The 14,219-nt window shown below is 36.7% G+C and overlaps 2 protein-coding genes across 2 annotated transcripts; one reads left to right on the plus strand and one right to left on the minus strand.

Moving 5' to 3' along the window:
* Positions 1-5,664: 5,664 nt before the first annotated feature.
* LOC133072004 (olfactory receptor 5T1-like) lies at positions 5,665-6,672 on the plus strand. Its single transcript, XM_061164828.1, has one exon. The coding sequence runs from the start codon at positions 5,674-5,676 to the stop codon at positions 6,670-6,672; it is 999 nt and encodes a 332-aa protein (XP_061020811.1). The 5' UTR covers positions 5,665-5,673.
* A 6,581-nt stretch (positions 6,673-13,253) lies between these two features.
* LOC133056517 (olfactory receptor 10AG1-like) lies at positions 13,254-14,219 on the minus strand. Its single transcript, XM_061141898.1, has one exon. The coding sequence runs from the start codon at positions 14,217-14,219 to the stop codon at positions 13,254-13,256; it is 966 nt and encodes a 321-aa protein (XP_060997881.1).

Raw genomic sequence — 14,219 nt, forward strand, 5'->3', positions numbered from 1 at the left:
TAGTTTATGTTTTGCTTTTAATTTTTATAATTCTATTAGTTTATTTTGCTGTTAATTTCTAATTTCTTGATTCAAATATGGACTTTTCAATGAACACCATGTCAGTGCATCCCACATGATTTAGTAAAGCAGAACTTTCTATCAATACCAATATTTCTGTATTTTTTTTCTTTCTTTGTCTTTGGATTAGGGTTTAATTTTTAATTTATTTTTCAATGCTTAAATAGAATAGCTTCAGGAGCTGTTTTTTAAAAATTGTGGTTTATTTCAAAACAGAATGTGGTATGCTCCTGTGTTGATTGCCATGCATGCGAAGTCACTTCAGTCATGTCCAGCTCGTTGCAACTCTATGGACTGTGGTCCACCAGGCCCTCCCCCCTCTCCCACCTGTAGGGTTTCCTAAGATGATTGCTGGGTCATACAGTAAGTGTATGTTTCATTTCATAAGATACTGTCTGATTATTATTTGAAGTGACTGCTCCACTTTGCTTCCTGTCAGCAATGGATGAGATCTCCAGTTACATAGCATCCCTGTGAGCACTTTGCATTGCCATTTACTATTATATTCTAGTCATTCTAATATATATATGGGATAACACAGTGATTTTATTTTACTTTCAACATGGTGATTTTAAACTATATTTCCCTAATTGCAAATGATGTTGAACATTTGCTTTTTTTAATTTAAGCTTCCATCTGTGTATCTTCTGTGATAAAGTAACTGTACTTTATATCCATGCTGTACTGTTAATCACTTTATTTTCACATTATTAAGATTTAATAGTCTTTTAAGCTATTATCCATATTCAGCATCATTATTTTGAAAAAGGGCTATTCCTCTTCTATGTATTTTCCTTAACAGCTTTGACAAAAATCAATTGACTATACCGTATAAATTTATTTCTGAAAAATCTATTTTGTTGCAGACTTACATGTCTATCCTCTCACTAGTGCCACAATATCTTGGTTATTTTAGGTTTGTGTTAAATCTCTGAATTATGTGAGGCCTCCAACACTTTCAAAAATGTTTTGAATACCTTAGCTCCTTTACATTTTCATAAAAATTATATTTTATTACCTTGTCTTTTCTGCAAAAATGCTTGTTTAATTTTAAGTAGGGTTCCTCTGAATATAGAGATCTTTTGGGATTGCATTTAATTAATAGAGCCTGTGTTCACAGTTGGACTGTTTACAAAATTCCTCCCTTCTTTCTTCCTTCCTTTTCTCCTTTCTTCCCTCCTTTTTTTTTCTTCCTGTTTCTTTTCATTCTTTTCTTTGCTTTTCTCTTCCTTTTTCTCTCTTTGGTTTAGTCCTTGGACTCTATCACCAGCACTTCTTAATTACTGATTTAGAATCTCTGGATGTAGACTGGAAGCAAGTATGTATTGTTTCACAATTGTTTGAAAACAATTTAAATGCATTGCTAGGTACTAATTTATGGAATGGTATATGGCACACTCCAAAACACAAGTCTCCATGCAACTCAAAAAGCTTGGAATTTATCTGCCATATCTCTAATTTAAAAGGTTCTACTACACAGAATATTAAAGTTATCTGTATACAGCACCATGTCTCCTGTCAAACTACCTATTCATATATTTATATCTTACCTCTTCCATTAAACTATGCACTAAAATTTAATATATCTAAACTGTTTATTTAAACAATTTGTCTCTCATAATACTCAGAAATGTAGCATGTTTAAGTTTAAGTAACTATAATAATCATCACTAAATGATTATGAATTCTGTCATAGCTTATGCTTTCACAAAAATTCATTATGTGTATGTATAAAGAATTTTGAGAGAAGTAACGCCATATACTTCTGCGAGATAAAGGTTATACTTCTTGGTACATAGGTATTTAGTGTCAGAATGAGGACTATGTCCTATATCATTAGATTTAATTTCCAATTCTATGAATATCTTTTTTCCACTGAGGGATCATTTTATTCAGAGGCCTACTGCACTTATTTAATTTTATCTATAATAAGAGTTCATTGCTACAGAACCAGCCACTCATTTACTATGGGGGGAAATAACGAAATCAGGTTGTTACTTTCTGTCCCAGAAGAGAATTAGTGTGTTTACCCCTTCGAGTTTCCCTGTGGATTTCAAGAAGAGCTTGGCAATCTGATGTAAGACTCCTAATGCCTAGTATTCGTATATACCCTAACTGAGCAATTAATTTCCACAGGTAAGAGGAAAGGTTTTTCATCGCTTATAAAACATTTTAGAAGCTTTAAGAACTCCAGGGAACATTGTAGAGAAGTAGAACCCACTCTTACTATACTTAGGTATATAGAACTATAGATTAGAACATTAATTTCCTCAATGGAAGATAACAGAAGGAGGATGGTAGAAATAAAAGGTTGATTTAAACAAGACAAAATATTAAATGGGGAGATAGTTAACTATCGACCAGCAACTTGGTAAGTGCCATTTGGAGATTAAAATAGTTTTCTCATAGAGAGATAGAAATAAATTTGAAATCTATTTTGCTAGTCAGTTAATTGCTCTAACAGCTACTTCTAGTTTTTGTTTTGTTTTGCTTTAATGTCCTGATCCCTAAACTAAGGGCTGTATAAATGAATTCAAATATGTGACGATATTATTTGGCATTATTTCTGGGGTATGTCATTTCCAGAACTATGGCATACCACAAAGAGTATGCCATATGGTCAAGTGGAAATAGCTTAACGTGCTCGACAGAGACTACTGAGTTTGAATCCTGGCTCTGCTAGTAACTTACTATGTAAACTTGGCTAACCTTCGGGTCTAGCTGGTCCTTAGGTTTCTCCTGTATAAGATGCTGGATTATTTAACTGCAGGTTGCTATGCAGATCACATAAGATGAAGTACACAAAATTTCTAACACCTAGTAGCCACTTAATAACACGTGGTAACTGCTATCACATCTTTCCTTCAAGACTGGTGTTTGTAGTATTTTTTCACAGATGTTAAGTTTTCTCAGTGTATGAGAGTTGAGGAGATTATTTGATTTTAGTTTTCCAGAATGTGGCTATTTTGTTAAAAATTTGGAATCTATATTTTTGGTTTTCAGGCTCTATCTCTTAAAGTAGTATTTGCTGGATATAATCAGTTCTAATTTCCTTAAATATTAGTTGGTAGAAGTGCCTGTGCTGGAGCACCTTGGATGCAGGAGATAAACTCCATACATTTTATGGAATATGATATTATAGTCTTATTCATAATACAGTTAGTGGAAACATCATTACCTTAAAAAAAACACCTACAATGATAGGCCAATACACAGGTTTCTCCATTTAAATGAGAGAAGCATTCTGTAAGGTCAAGTAATTCCTCTAATGTAAAATTGTAAAACAGTGAGTAAACTAACAGATTATTAATTTTATATTAATGCCTGTGTAAAGATAGACTGGTATTTATATGTGTTTTATGCATTCATGACATACTTAAATAATCTTTAATTTTTTTCAATATTTTTAGGCTACATAGTTCTACAAATTTTTTCAAATTGTTGCAAATCTCCAAATTTGGATCTACACAGTTCAACTCCTGTTGGTCAAGGGTTGATAGAGAACTATTGGTGCATTTTTCATATTTTGCTTGCATAATTTTTTCTTCTTTTCACTGTGTTTTTTTTTATTTGCCTAATTCCTGTTTTGTATCTGGCACTCTCTAGTAAATACTTTTGTACAACTATACTTCCTTTCTTGAAAGAAAGAAAAGAGAGATAAGAGAGAGACAGAGACAGAGAGAAATAGATGAGGGTAAAAGAGAGAAAATGAGAAAATTTTAAAATATAAATATATTTTTGTGATACTCAAGCTATACATTAATCTATTTCATATTATTATTATGGTTTTATAAGTTATTTTATTAATGTATCTTTCAAACTAAACTAGTTCATTCTAATACTTTCATGCATTGTGCTATTATTGGGGCTTCCCAGGTGGCACAAGTGGTAAAAATCCCACCTACCAATACTGCAGACATAAGAGCCATGGGTTCCTGCAGTGGTCAGAATAGAACAGCCTGGGTCAGGAAGATTCCCTGAAGGAGGGCTTGGAGATACACTCTAGTATTCTTGCCTGGATAATCCACAGACAGAGGAGCCTGGTGAGCTAAGGTCCATAGGGTTGCAAAGTTGGACAAGACTGAAATAACTTAGCACACACATTATGCTATTATTATTATTATTATTACTACTACTACTTGTTATGTGTGTTAGAAAAATTATCCATGTGAATCTAGAAGGAAGTTTCTGGGAAAACGAAAACATATAACTTTTTTTTTTTTTTTTTTCCTGATAATCATTTGCTTCTCCTCTTGATATATGAAAGTCTTAACAAAACAAAAATATAATGTTTCATGATAAGAATATAAATATTTGTAAGTCATTGAATTCAGTGCAGTCCTCTGCACTACAGATTTTGCACACCCTAAATGCATATTGGTCTGTGGAACGCCGAGGAAGAACAAAAGTCAACAGGCTAAAATCTTGCTCCTATATTACAGATGCAATACTTAATTATGTTTCAAAGATAGAAGCTGTAGGTCCAGATCCTGGTGACTCATTAACATTTTGATTATGTATTATACATTTTCCTTGTTTTCATATCCTTTGAATAAGCAACACTGCCAGCATAGGGAAATACAGCAGTGATAAACTCTCCATTGTGATTTCATCAGGATGTTATGCTTTTATCAACACATTATAGGAAGAATTTATTATATGTCATCAAGTGACATTTATTTTATAGTATTTATAGAAACTCCATATGCAACTATAGTATATGGGATGAATGTCCCTTAGTTTATTTTTGCCAAGAATATGTCTCAAACACACATGCAAGGACTTTGCAGAGATAGAGTACGTGTATAGAAAAATTTTAGTTGGTAGCCAAGAAAACATTAACAGTATAATAGGTTGTGGGGGAGAAAATGAACAAACTGAATGTTATGTTTTTCAAAGAACGAAAGGTGAAATGCAAAACCATGAAACAACAGCTTGCTGTTTTCGTTGGCATACTGCATTTACCCGCAGAAGGATGTATTCTGTTCCGTTCACCACTGTTCCAGCAGTGCTAGTTAAACAGGGCAGTAGTCAGAGAAGAGGACGTGAAGTGGCTTGGCTTGGAAAAGCTGCCTCCTGCGCTAGTTGTAAAGTAAGTCTAGCTTATCCCGTTTAGTCATCTGGGCATTCTTTGAAGCTTAATAATTTTCACATTGATTTTTTTCATTTAAATTCAACACAGTCTTATGATGTGTGTTTGCTCCCATTTTATAAGTTGCAACATTAAGGAGAGGTATAATCACTGATGAAAATCTAAGATTAGCACTCAAATGTGTACTTTCCAATATTTGCTAATTTAAAAATTCCTATATTTATTTGCATTTGTGATTTTTAAAATGATGTAATGTTAAAATAGTAAGCAATAAATTTAACAAAAAGTAAACTAAATTAGCCAAATTTTTAATGGGACAAATTTAACCAACAATAATTAATTTATTTATTTTTACAGGGTAATACATCCACTTGAACTCAATGTTTAACCCCTTCTCATCCCCTCACTGCAAAGAATTTTAGGATTTCAATATACCCTTCTAAGAAGCAAATAGGAGGGTATAATTGCATGGACTCTATATTCACCATATATTGCCTTTAGACAAAAAAATAAAAACTGAAATGTCAAGGTCACTGTCAGATTTAGATTTATACAGAGTTCAGGTAAAAAATGTGACTGAAATCACCATGTTTATATTGATGGGGTTTACAGATGATCTTGAGGCTCAAGTTTTTCTATTTCTACTGTTTCTAGCAATCTATCTTTGTACACTGATAGGGAATTTGGGGTTGGTTTTCCTGGTCACGGTGGATTCCAGGCTCCACAATCCTATGTACTATTTTCTCAGTGTGTTATCACTCTTGGATGCCTGCTGTTCTTCAGTTGTCACTCCAAAAATGATAGCCAATTTCTTGGTGGAAAGTAAAACTATTCCATATCTTGCGTGTGTAACACAGACATTTCTCTTAGTTACTTTTGGGACCACGGAATGCTTTCTCTTGGCTGCAATGGCGTATGATCGCTATGTGGCCATCTACAGCCCCCTCCGGTATTCAGGCAGCATGGGACCCAGGGTCTATGTGCCACTCACCATTGCTTCCTGTGTTGGTGGTGTCTTGCATGCTTCTGTACACACCGTGGCTACTTTCAGCCTCTCCTTCTGTGCCTCCAATGAAATCAGACATGTCTTCTGTGACATCCCTCCCCTCCTCGCTATTTCTTGCTCTGACACTCACACAAACCAGCTTCTGCTCTTCTACTTCGTGGGCTCCATTGAGATAGTCACTATCTTGATTGTCCTGATCTCCTATGGTTTAATTCTGTTGGCCGTTCTGAGGATGTGTTCCGCAGAAGGGAGAAGGAAAGTCTTTTCAACATGTGGCTCTCATCTAACTGGAGTGTCCATTTACCATGGAACCATCCTCTTCATGTACCTGAGACCAAGTTCCAGCTATGCTTTAGACCATGACATGATTGTGTCAATATTTTATAGCATTGTGATTCCCATGCTAAATCCTGTCATCTACAGTTTAAGGAACAAAGATGTCAAAGAGGCAATTAAAAGAGTTTTGGGAAAAAATTGGTTTGTTCATAAAGTACATTTTCACACTAAACACTGAGTTGAAGAAATTAAGATTTATGATATTGTCTCCATATAGGAATGTCATGGTACAAGTTTTTTTTATTTTTAATTTTATGCCTTTTATTTCTTTTGGATATTTCGTAAATGAAGATTATGTTCAACAACCAACTGTGTAGGTTTTCCAGATGTGGATAATGATCATCCATTGGTTTCTTAATGAGTTTATAAATATATGCGCACCCCAATATACACATATACACTAACATACATATACCTGCTGATAACTGGCGATATATTTTTGCCAAGGCTGCCGTAACAAACTACATAACACTGTGTGGCTGAACAACACAAATGTATTTTCTCACTGTCCTGGATGCTTTGTGTTTGAAATCAAGGTGTATCCAGGGTTGTTTTCTTCTAAGGCCTCTCTCATCAACATCCACAATCATCTTGAATTAAGGCCCCACCTTATAATTGCTCCTCAAGACCCTATTTCTAAATTCAGTGACAGACTGAGGTAAGTAGTTTGGGACTTCAACAGGCAAATAATGGATTTACTTATACCCACACATATACACATGGAAGCATGTATAAACCATTATTTTCTCACAAAATACATAGTCTTGATGTTCAGTTCAGTTCAATTCAGTTGCTCAGTCATGTCCAACTCTTTGCAACCCCATGATCCACAGCACACCAGGCCTCCCTGTCCATCACCAACTCCCGGAGTGCACCCAAACCCATGTCCATCGAGTCAGTGATGCCATCCAACCATTTCATCCTCTGTCATCTCCTTCTCCTCCTGCCCTCAATCTTTCCCAGCATCAGGGTCTTTTCAAATGAGTCAGCTCTTTGCATCAGGTGGCCAAAGTATTGGAGTTTCAGTTTCAACATCAGTCCTTCCAATGAACACCAAGGACTGATCTCCTTTAGTCTTGGTGTTAGCATTTATCAATAATGTTCATGAACTAAAGAATAAAAAGAAAAAAAAAAAAAAAAAAAAGGCACAATTCCAGAATAAGATTACAAGTATCTGCTAAAAATATCTCTTACCCCACTAAGCCACAGAACATCTATATGGGTTTCTCTCCGTTTCTGGTTCTGACTCAGCTTTGGCTGAGTTTCCCCTTGACACCCCTACCTTCTACTAATAAAGGATTCAAATTCCCAACTTGAGTGCTGTATAAATGACTTCAAATTTTCTGTCTGACCTTATCTCCTATATCTACAGAGATGAGTTTGCTGAAAACACAACCGATATCAGCTGACCTTGTATAGTACCTACTGTTAAAAGAGAGGGAATTGACTGGGGAAAATTTTTTAAAAAGGCACCTAAAAATTAAAAACAGTAAATCTATATGACCAAGAGAAGTGGTGTTACCGTTCTGATCTTCCCACTGGAGATGAGCATGCAGACAATGCAGATTAACCTGGCATTGCCTGAGGGAAGGGTTATGGCCTCTTCTGAGGCTGCCATTGTCTGCTTCACTGCAGATGCTCATCTGGACCCACCCTAACTGCCTCTCTTTGCTTCTAGACCTGTATACATGGGTCCCAGAAGGCCCTAAAAGGTGAGGCCCAAGTGGAGTGACCCATGAACTGTGACCCGTGTGTAGGTATACCATACTCTGTCAGTACTAACTGAGTCTCTGATTTTTAGAGGTAGTCATATGGGGAGCATGTGTGGATATTAAGAGTGAGGAGTAATTGTGGAAGGAACATAATATTAGATTAGGCCAAACATTGGTATAGACCAACTTAGCAGAGATTCTTATTTTAGACCACAGTTTCAGGAGTTAAAAAGGACTGTAACAGGTTTGATAGATGAGTTGGCTAAAACATGGAGAAAAAGGTGGCCAACAGTGAGATATATATAGTAATGGTCAATCTGCTTTGTTTGATGTAGGGAAAGAGACTCACAGTCTTAAGGTGGGGTTGGAATATTTAAGTGGATTTGTCACTTAAGATCTATTAATTCACACTGGGACTGTGCAAAAGGCATCCTTTTCACCAACATAATGAGAAACATATTTGTGAAGGGAGCTCTAGCTCTTGAAGATCTCCATATGTGGTCTTCTCTAAGACCAAATCTTACAAAGGGAGCTATAGCCACTAAATTGAAAAAATACAGTGATATTTATTGGATCTCAGAGTGGCAGGTGCCAACTGGCAAAAATCAACCACCAAAAGTACAGTGGTCCTAGTTACTGTAATGTACAGCAGCATCAGAATAGTATGATTCATATAGACCTATGGCATTGGCTAGGTAATCAGAGTTTCCTTAGAAGTAAAATAGATGCTTATTAAATTCTTACTTGATCTCTGTAAGCAGAAAAGATTTAATTCAAGGGAACCAAAATCTAACTAAAATTATTAAAATAGATAGTCATGGCTCCTCATTAATTCCCAGAATTGAGCCACTTTACAGCCCCAAGAACCATTCAATGAAGGGGAGTCTGGATCCTCTAAAGAAGGACTTGCTACAATAGCCAGAATTTTTATTTTTTATATTTATCCCACCCTCCCTGAAATATTTTGTGAAGGTGAATACACTGGGGAAAAGGAAATAATCATAATTTTCTGTAACTACTGGACACTTTATTTTTTGGGCTCCAAAATCACTACAGATGGTGACTGCAGCCATAAAATTAAAAGACACTTGCTCCTTGGAAGAAAACCATGACAAACCTAGACAGCATGCTAAAAAGCAAAGACATTACTTTGCCAACAAAGGTCCATCTAGTCAAAGATATGGTTTTTCCAGTAGTCATGTATGGACGTGAGAGTTGGACTGTGAAGAAAGCTGAGCACTGAAGAATTGATGTTTTTGAACTGTGGTGTTGGAGAAGACTCTTGAGAGTCCATTGGACAGCAAGGAGTTTCAACCAGTCCATCCTAAAGGAAATCAGACCTGAATATTCATTGGAAGGGCTGATGCTGAAGCTGAAACTCCAATACTTTGGCCACCTGATGTGAAGAACTGACTTATTTTTAAAGACCCTGATGCTGGAAAAGATTGAAGGTGGGAGGAGAAGGGGATAGCAGAAGATGAGATGGTTGGATGGCATGACCGACTCAATGGGCATGAGTTTGAGTAAACTCCGGGAGTTGGTGACAGACAGGGAGGCCTGGTGTGCTGCAGTCCATGGGGCCACAAAGAGTCGGACACGACTGAGCGACTGAATTGAACTGAAGCTCTCCATCTCTCTGTCATAGTTTAGCTTGTAGAGCTCTTCATCATCTTTCTCTTCCAAAGAACATAACACTGGTCCTGATATTGATGAAATGATGCTGACTGGACCGAGGGAACGAGAAGCAGCGAATGCTCTGGCTTGTTGGTGAAGTACTTTCCTATCACTGGGTAAGAAATGAACATGGCTAAATTTTAAGGGTCTTCTGACTCAGTGAAATTTCTACAGGGCCAAGTGGAGCATGCTGAGATGGCTTTTCTCAGATGAATAGTCATTGCTGCATCTGTTGTCTCCTAGAGCAAAGAAAGTAGGATCAGATATACCCGGCCTTTTTAGATTTGGGAGGCAACATATTCCTTTTTTAAGTGTGTTCCTATGGCCCATTTCCCAAGTGACCCAGAAGCTGCTAGTTTTGAGTGAAGCCTAGGACAACAGAAGGCTCTGCAACAGGTCCAAGCTATTATCTAAGCTGCCCTATCACTTGGTCCATATGCTTCAGTGGATCCAATGGTGTTTGAAGTGTCCATGGCAGATAGGGATGCTGCTGGAAGCCTTTGACTGGTCCCCAAAAGGGAATTACAGCTCAAGCCTTTAGGAGTTTTGAATAAGACTCTTTCATTCTCTTCAAAGTGCTCTTCTTTTTAATACTGAGCTCTTGACTTGCTACTGGACATTAGTAGAAACTGAACACTTGATCATTTCCTACCAAATTACTGTAAGACTTATGATACCTTTTATGAAATAGTGTTATATAATTATAATATTAAAATGCTTGTTTTAAAGACACATATGTATTGAAAATAAAATAGAAACATAATATGTGATGTTTATTCCTATATTTACCATAATTTTTTTGTATATTTCTGATATGAAATTACCAACAGTTTATGTTACTACAGGCTAAATATTTGTTTGAGATTGTTGATAGATCAAGACTGATAGTAACAATTCTGCTTTGTTTTCTTTTACTGAAAGTTTCTAGTTTAAATTCCAACCTTTTAAAAATTTCTTTGTAACATTTTGCTAATGTGTAAAGTGAAAGTCGCTCAGTCGTGTCGGACTCTTTGGGACCCTATGGACCATATAGTCCATAGAAATCTCCAGGCCAGAATACTGGAGCGGATATCTGTTCCCTTCTCCAGGGGATCTTCCCAACCCAGGGATCAATGTCAGGTCTCCCAATTTCAGGGGGATTCTTCACCAGGTGAGCCTCAAGGGAAGCCCAAGAATACTGAAGTGGATAGCCTGTCCCTTTTCCAGTGAATCTTCCCTACCCAGAAATCAAACTGGCGTCTTCTGTATTGCAGGTTGATTTTTTACCAGCTGAGCTGCCTGGGAATCCCTAATGCATGAAGTGTAATAAACAGTGAATGTTGAAATCTTATAATTAGACATATTTTGCACATGTGTACACCAGTGAAACCACCATTTAAACCAAGATAAGGAGCATGTCTATCATATGTAGAAATTTCCTCATGCTCCCTCCCTTCACCATTCCCCACAACTCACAAAATATCATTTAAATTTAATGTCATTGTGTTACGTATGAACATAACCTAACTTGTTTGTTTGGGTTTTGTTTATTTGTTTAGTTTTACATTTTTGGTATTTTTTGGTAACTTTTTCCTTAAAAAAGTAAAGATGCATGTACCATTGTGTTGAGAACTGTAGACTTAAAAAAATTAGGTGGTAAATTTTTATCCTCACTCCCAGTATCTAACAGTGTGTGCCCTACTCCTTTGTAGTAATACTGAAGGTCATTCAAATTATGATCTACAATACTCAGCAGAGAGACTTTTATTTTCAGTTCAGTTCAGTTCAGTTGCTCAGACGTGTCCGACTCTTTGTGACCCCATGAATAGCAAAACGCCAGGCCTCCCTGTCCATCACCAACTCCCAGAGTTTACTCAAACTCATGCCCATCGAGTTGGTGATGCCATCCAGCCATCTCATCCTCTGTCGTTCCCTTCTCCTGCCCCCAATCCCTCCCAGCATCAGGGTCTTTTCCAGTGAGTCAACTCTTCGCATGAGGTGGCCAAAGTATTGGAGTTTCAGCTTCAGCATCAGTCCTTCCAATGAACACCCAGGACTGATCTCCTTTAGGATGGACTGGTTGGATCTCCTTACAGTCCAAGGGACTCTCAAGAGTCTTCTCCAACACCACAGTTCAAAACATCTATTCTTCGGCGCTCAGCTTTCTTCACAGTCCAATTCTCACATCCATACATGACCACTGGAAAAACCATAGCCTTGACCAGACGGACCTTTGTTGGCAAAGTAATGTCTCTGCTTTTTTAATATTTTCTTGTAGACCAAAGATATTAACTTTGTGAAGTACATTTTCAGACATGAAAGTACTTAGAAAATTTAACATATGTGAGTCTTCCAAAACAGTAATTAGAATGCACATTTTAGTATAGAAAGAGACTGAGAAAATTTTAACATCAATGAATAATATACACTTTAAGGAACATGTAAAGAATTCTGTGTAATTGATTCAAAAACCCTTAAAATAGCAGATTGCAAGTCTGTTGAGATTGATTCCATCTTTATATCATTTATACGTTGCTGTAGCTTCTTTGTATGTGCTCTTTAATTGTCCAGGAGTCTAGACTGAGCTTTTTAACACAGTGATGAAAAGATTTCCATTGTTAGAGAGGACAAATTCTAATGTCAAAGTGCTATTCATATTTATTAAAATTTCCTTGCCAAAGGTAATCATATGGCTAAACAAAGGGTCAGTCTAGGAAGGAATGACAAAAAACATGGATATAAGAATAAATGATTTGTTGGGGTCCCTTACCGTATAGATATAATGTGTTTTATTAATGACTCTATATTTTTCTACTATATTTATGCACAATATTTATTAAAACCTTCCTCAATATGAGCATTCATTTTCCTTTTTTTTTTCCTGCTTAGAAAAATAGTGCTGCAATAACCGTTACACTGCACATTATTGTTTTTATAAGTACGTCTCATACTTATACCCTTACACATTCAGGCTTTTTTTTTCCCTATGAGGAAATCACTTAGTAATGATTCTGTAGCATCTGAGGGTGTTTTATTTATTTAATAGAGTATATAAAAGTAGAGTATAGAAAGGCACAAAAAAGGGAAAATGGCATAATTTCAATTATAGCACATCCTGAATATCACACCTTCTTGTTTACTTAGACATCTCTACTTACTAGTTTACAGTAAGGAGAAAACTGATCTTAAAGAGTAAACCATTGCTAAGTAAATGAACACAATTGCCGTAAACGTGAGGACATAACTCTCTACTAAAAGGAAATTACAGCATGAGCTGCATTTAAACATTTAGGACAATACTGAACAGTAAATTTCAATTAAGTCTGTGAGCAAATTACATACCTAAATGCAGCATAATTTCTGTATTACTTCAAATGTCTCATAATCCTGATAATCAGGGAAGAAATTTTCTCATTGCCTTTCTGACGTCTTTGTTCCGCAGACTATATATGATAGGATTGAACATTGGAGTCAAAATGGTGTAGAAAAGCGATATCAGTTTGTCTAGTCCTTCATGCTCATTTGATTTAGGCTTTAAGTAGGTGACAGTGGCTGATCCATAGAATAAAAGTACAACGGTGATGTGGGAAGAGCAAGTGGAGAAAGCTTTGGTCCGCCCTGTGTTTGCTGGCAACTTCAGGATAGTGGAGATAATTCTGATATAGAATCCAAGTATCAGCAAAAAGGGAACAGTGACGAACAATATACCGAATATATAGACCACCATCTCATTCACAAAGATGTCTCCACAAGCCAGTTTTAACAATGGCGGAATGTCACAGAAGAAATGATTGATTGTGTTGGAGCCACAGAAAGGCAGAGAGAAAATCTGGCATGTTTGGCCTATCTGGACTGGAGCACCGCTGATCCAGGAGGCAACCACCAGCCCAACGCAGACCTTGGGGTGCATGACCAGGGGATAGTGCAGAGGGTCACAGATGGCCACACAGCGGTCATAGGCCATCACGGCCAGGAGGAAGCACTCAGTGGTTCCAAGGATAAGGAAGAAGCACATTTGTGTAGCGCAAGTGAAAAAAGAAATGGTTCCTCTCTGGGTCCAAAGGTCCATGAGCATCCTGGGAAGAGTGACCGATACATAACAGATTTCTAGGAAGGAAAAATTGCCGAGGAAAAAATACATGGGCGTCTGAAGAGTGGCATCTACTCTGGTTATTAAAATTATGATGCCATTCCCCAACAGGATAATCACATAGATGACTAAGAATATCCCAAAAAGAAACCATTGAAATTGGGGAATATCAGTGAAACCCAAGAGGACAAATTCCATCATGATAGTGAGATTTGTTTCTGTAATTTTCAAATGATCTTCTCTCTTTAAATTTACATTTCTTGACTGCAT

Source organism: Dama dama, chromosome 1 (assembly GCF_033118175.1).
Source record: "Dama dama isolate Ldn47 chromosome 1, ASM3311817v1, whole genome shotgun sequence".
In the NCBI taxonomy this organism is placed as follows: Eukaryota; Metazoa; Chordata; class Mammalia; order Artiodactyla; family Cervidae; genus Dama; species Dama dama.

Bases quoted from the DNA above. Each gene is read 5' to 3' on its own strand.
- LOC133072004 (XM_061164828.1), top strand. From the start codon at position 5,674: ATGTCAAGGTCACTGTCAGATTTAGATTTATACAGAGTTCAGGTAAAA.
- LOC133056517 (XM_061141898.1), bottom strand. From the start codon at position 14,219: ATGCAGTCAAGAAATGTAAATTTAAAGAGAGAAGATCATTTGAAAATT.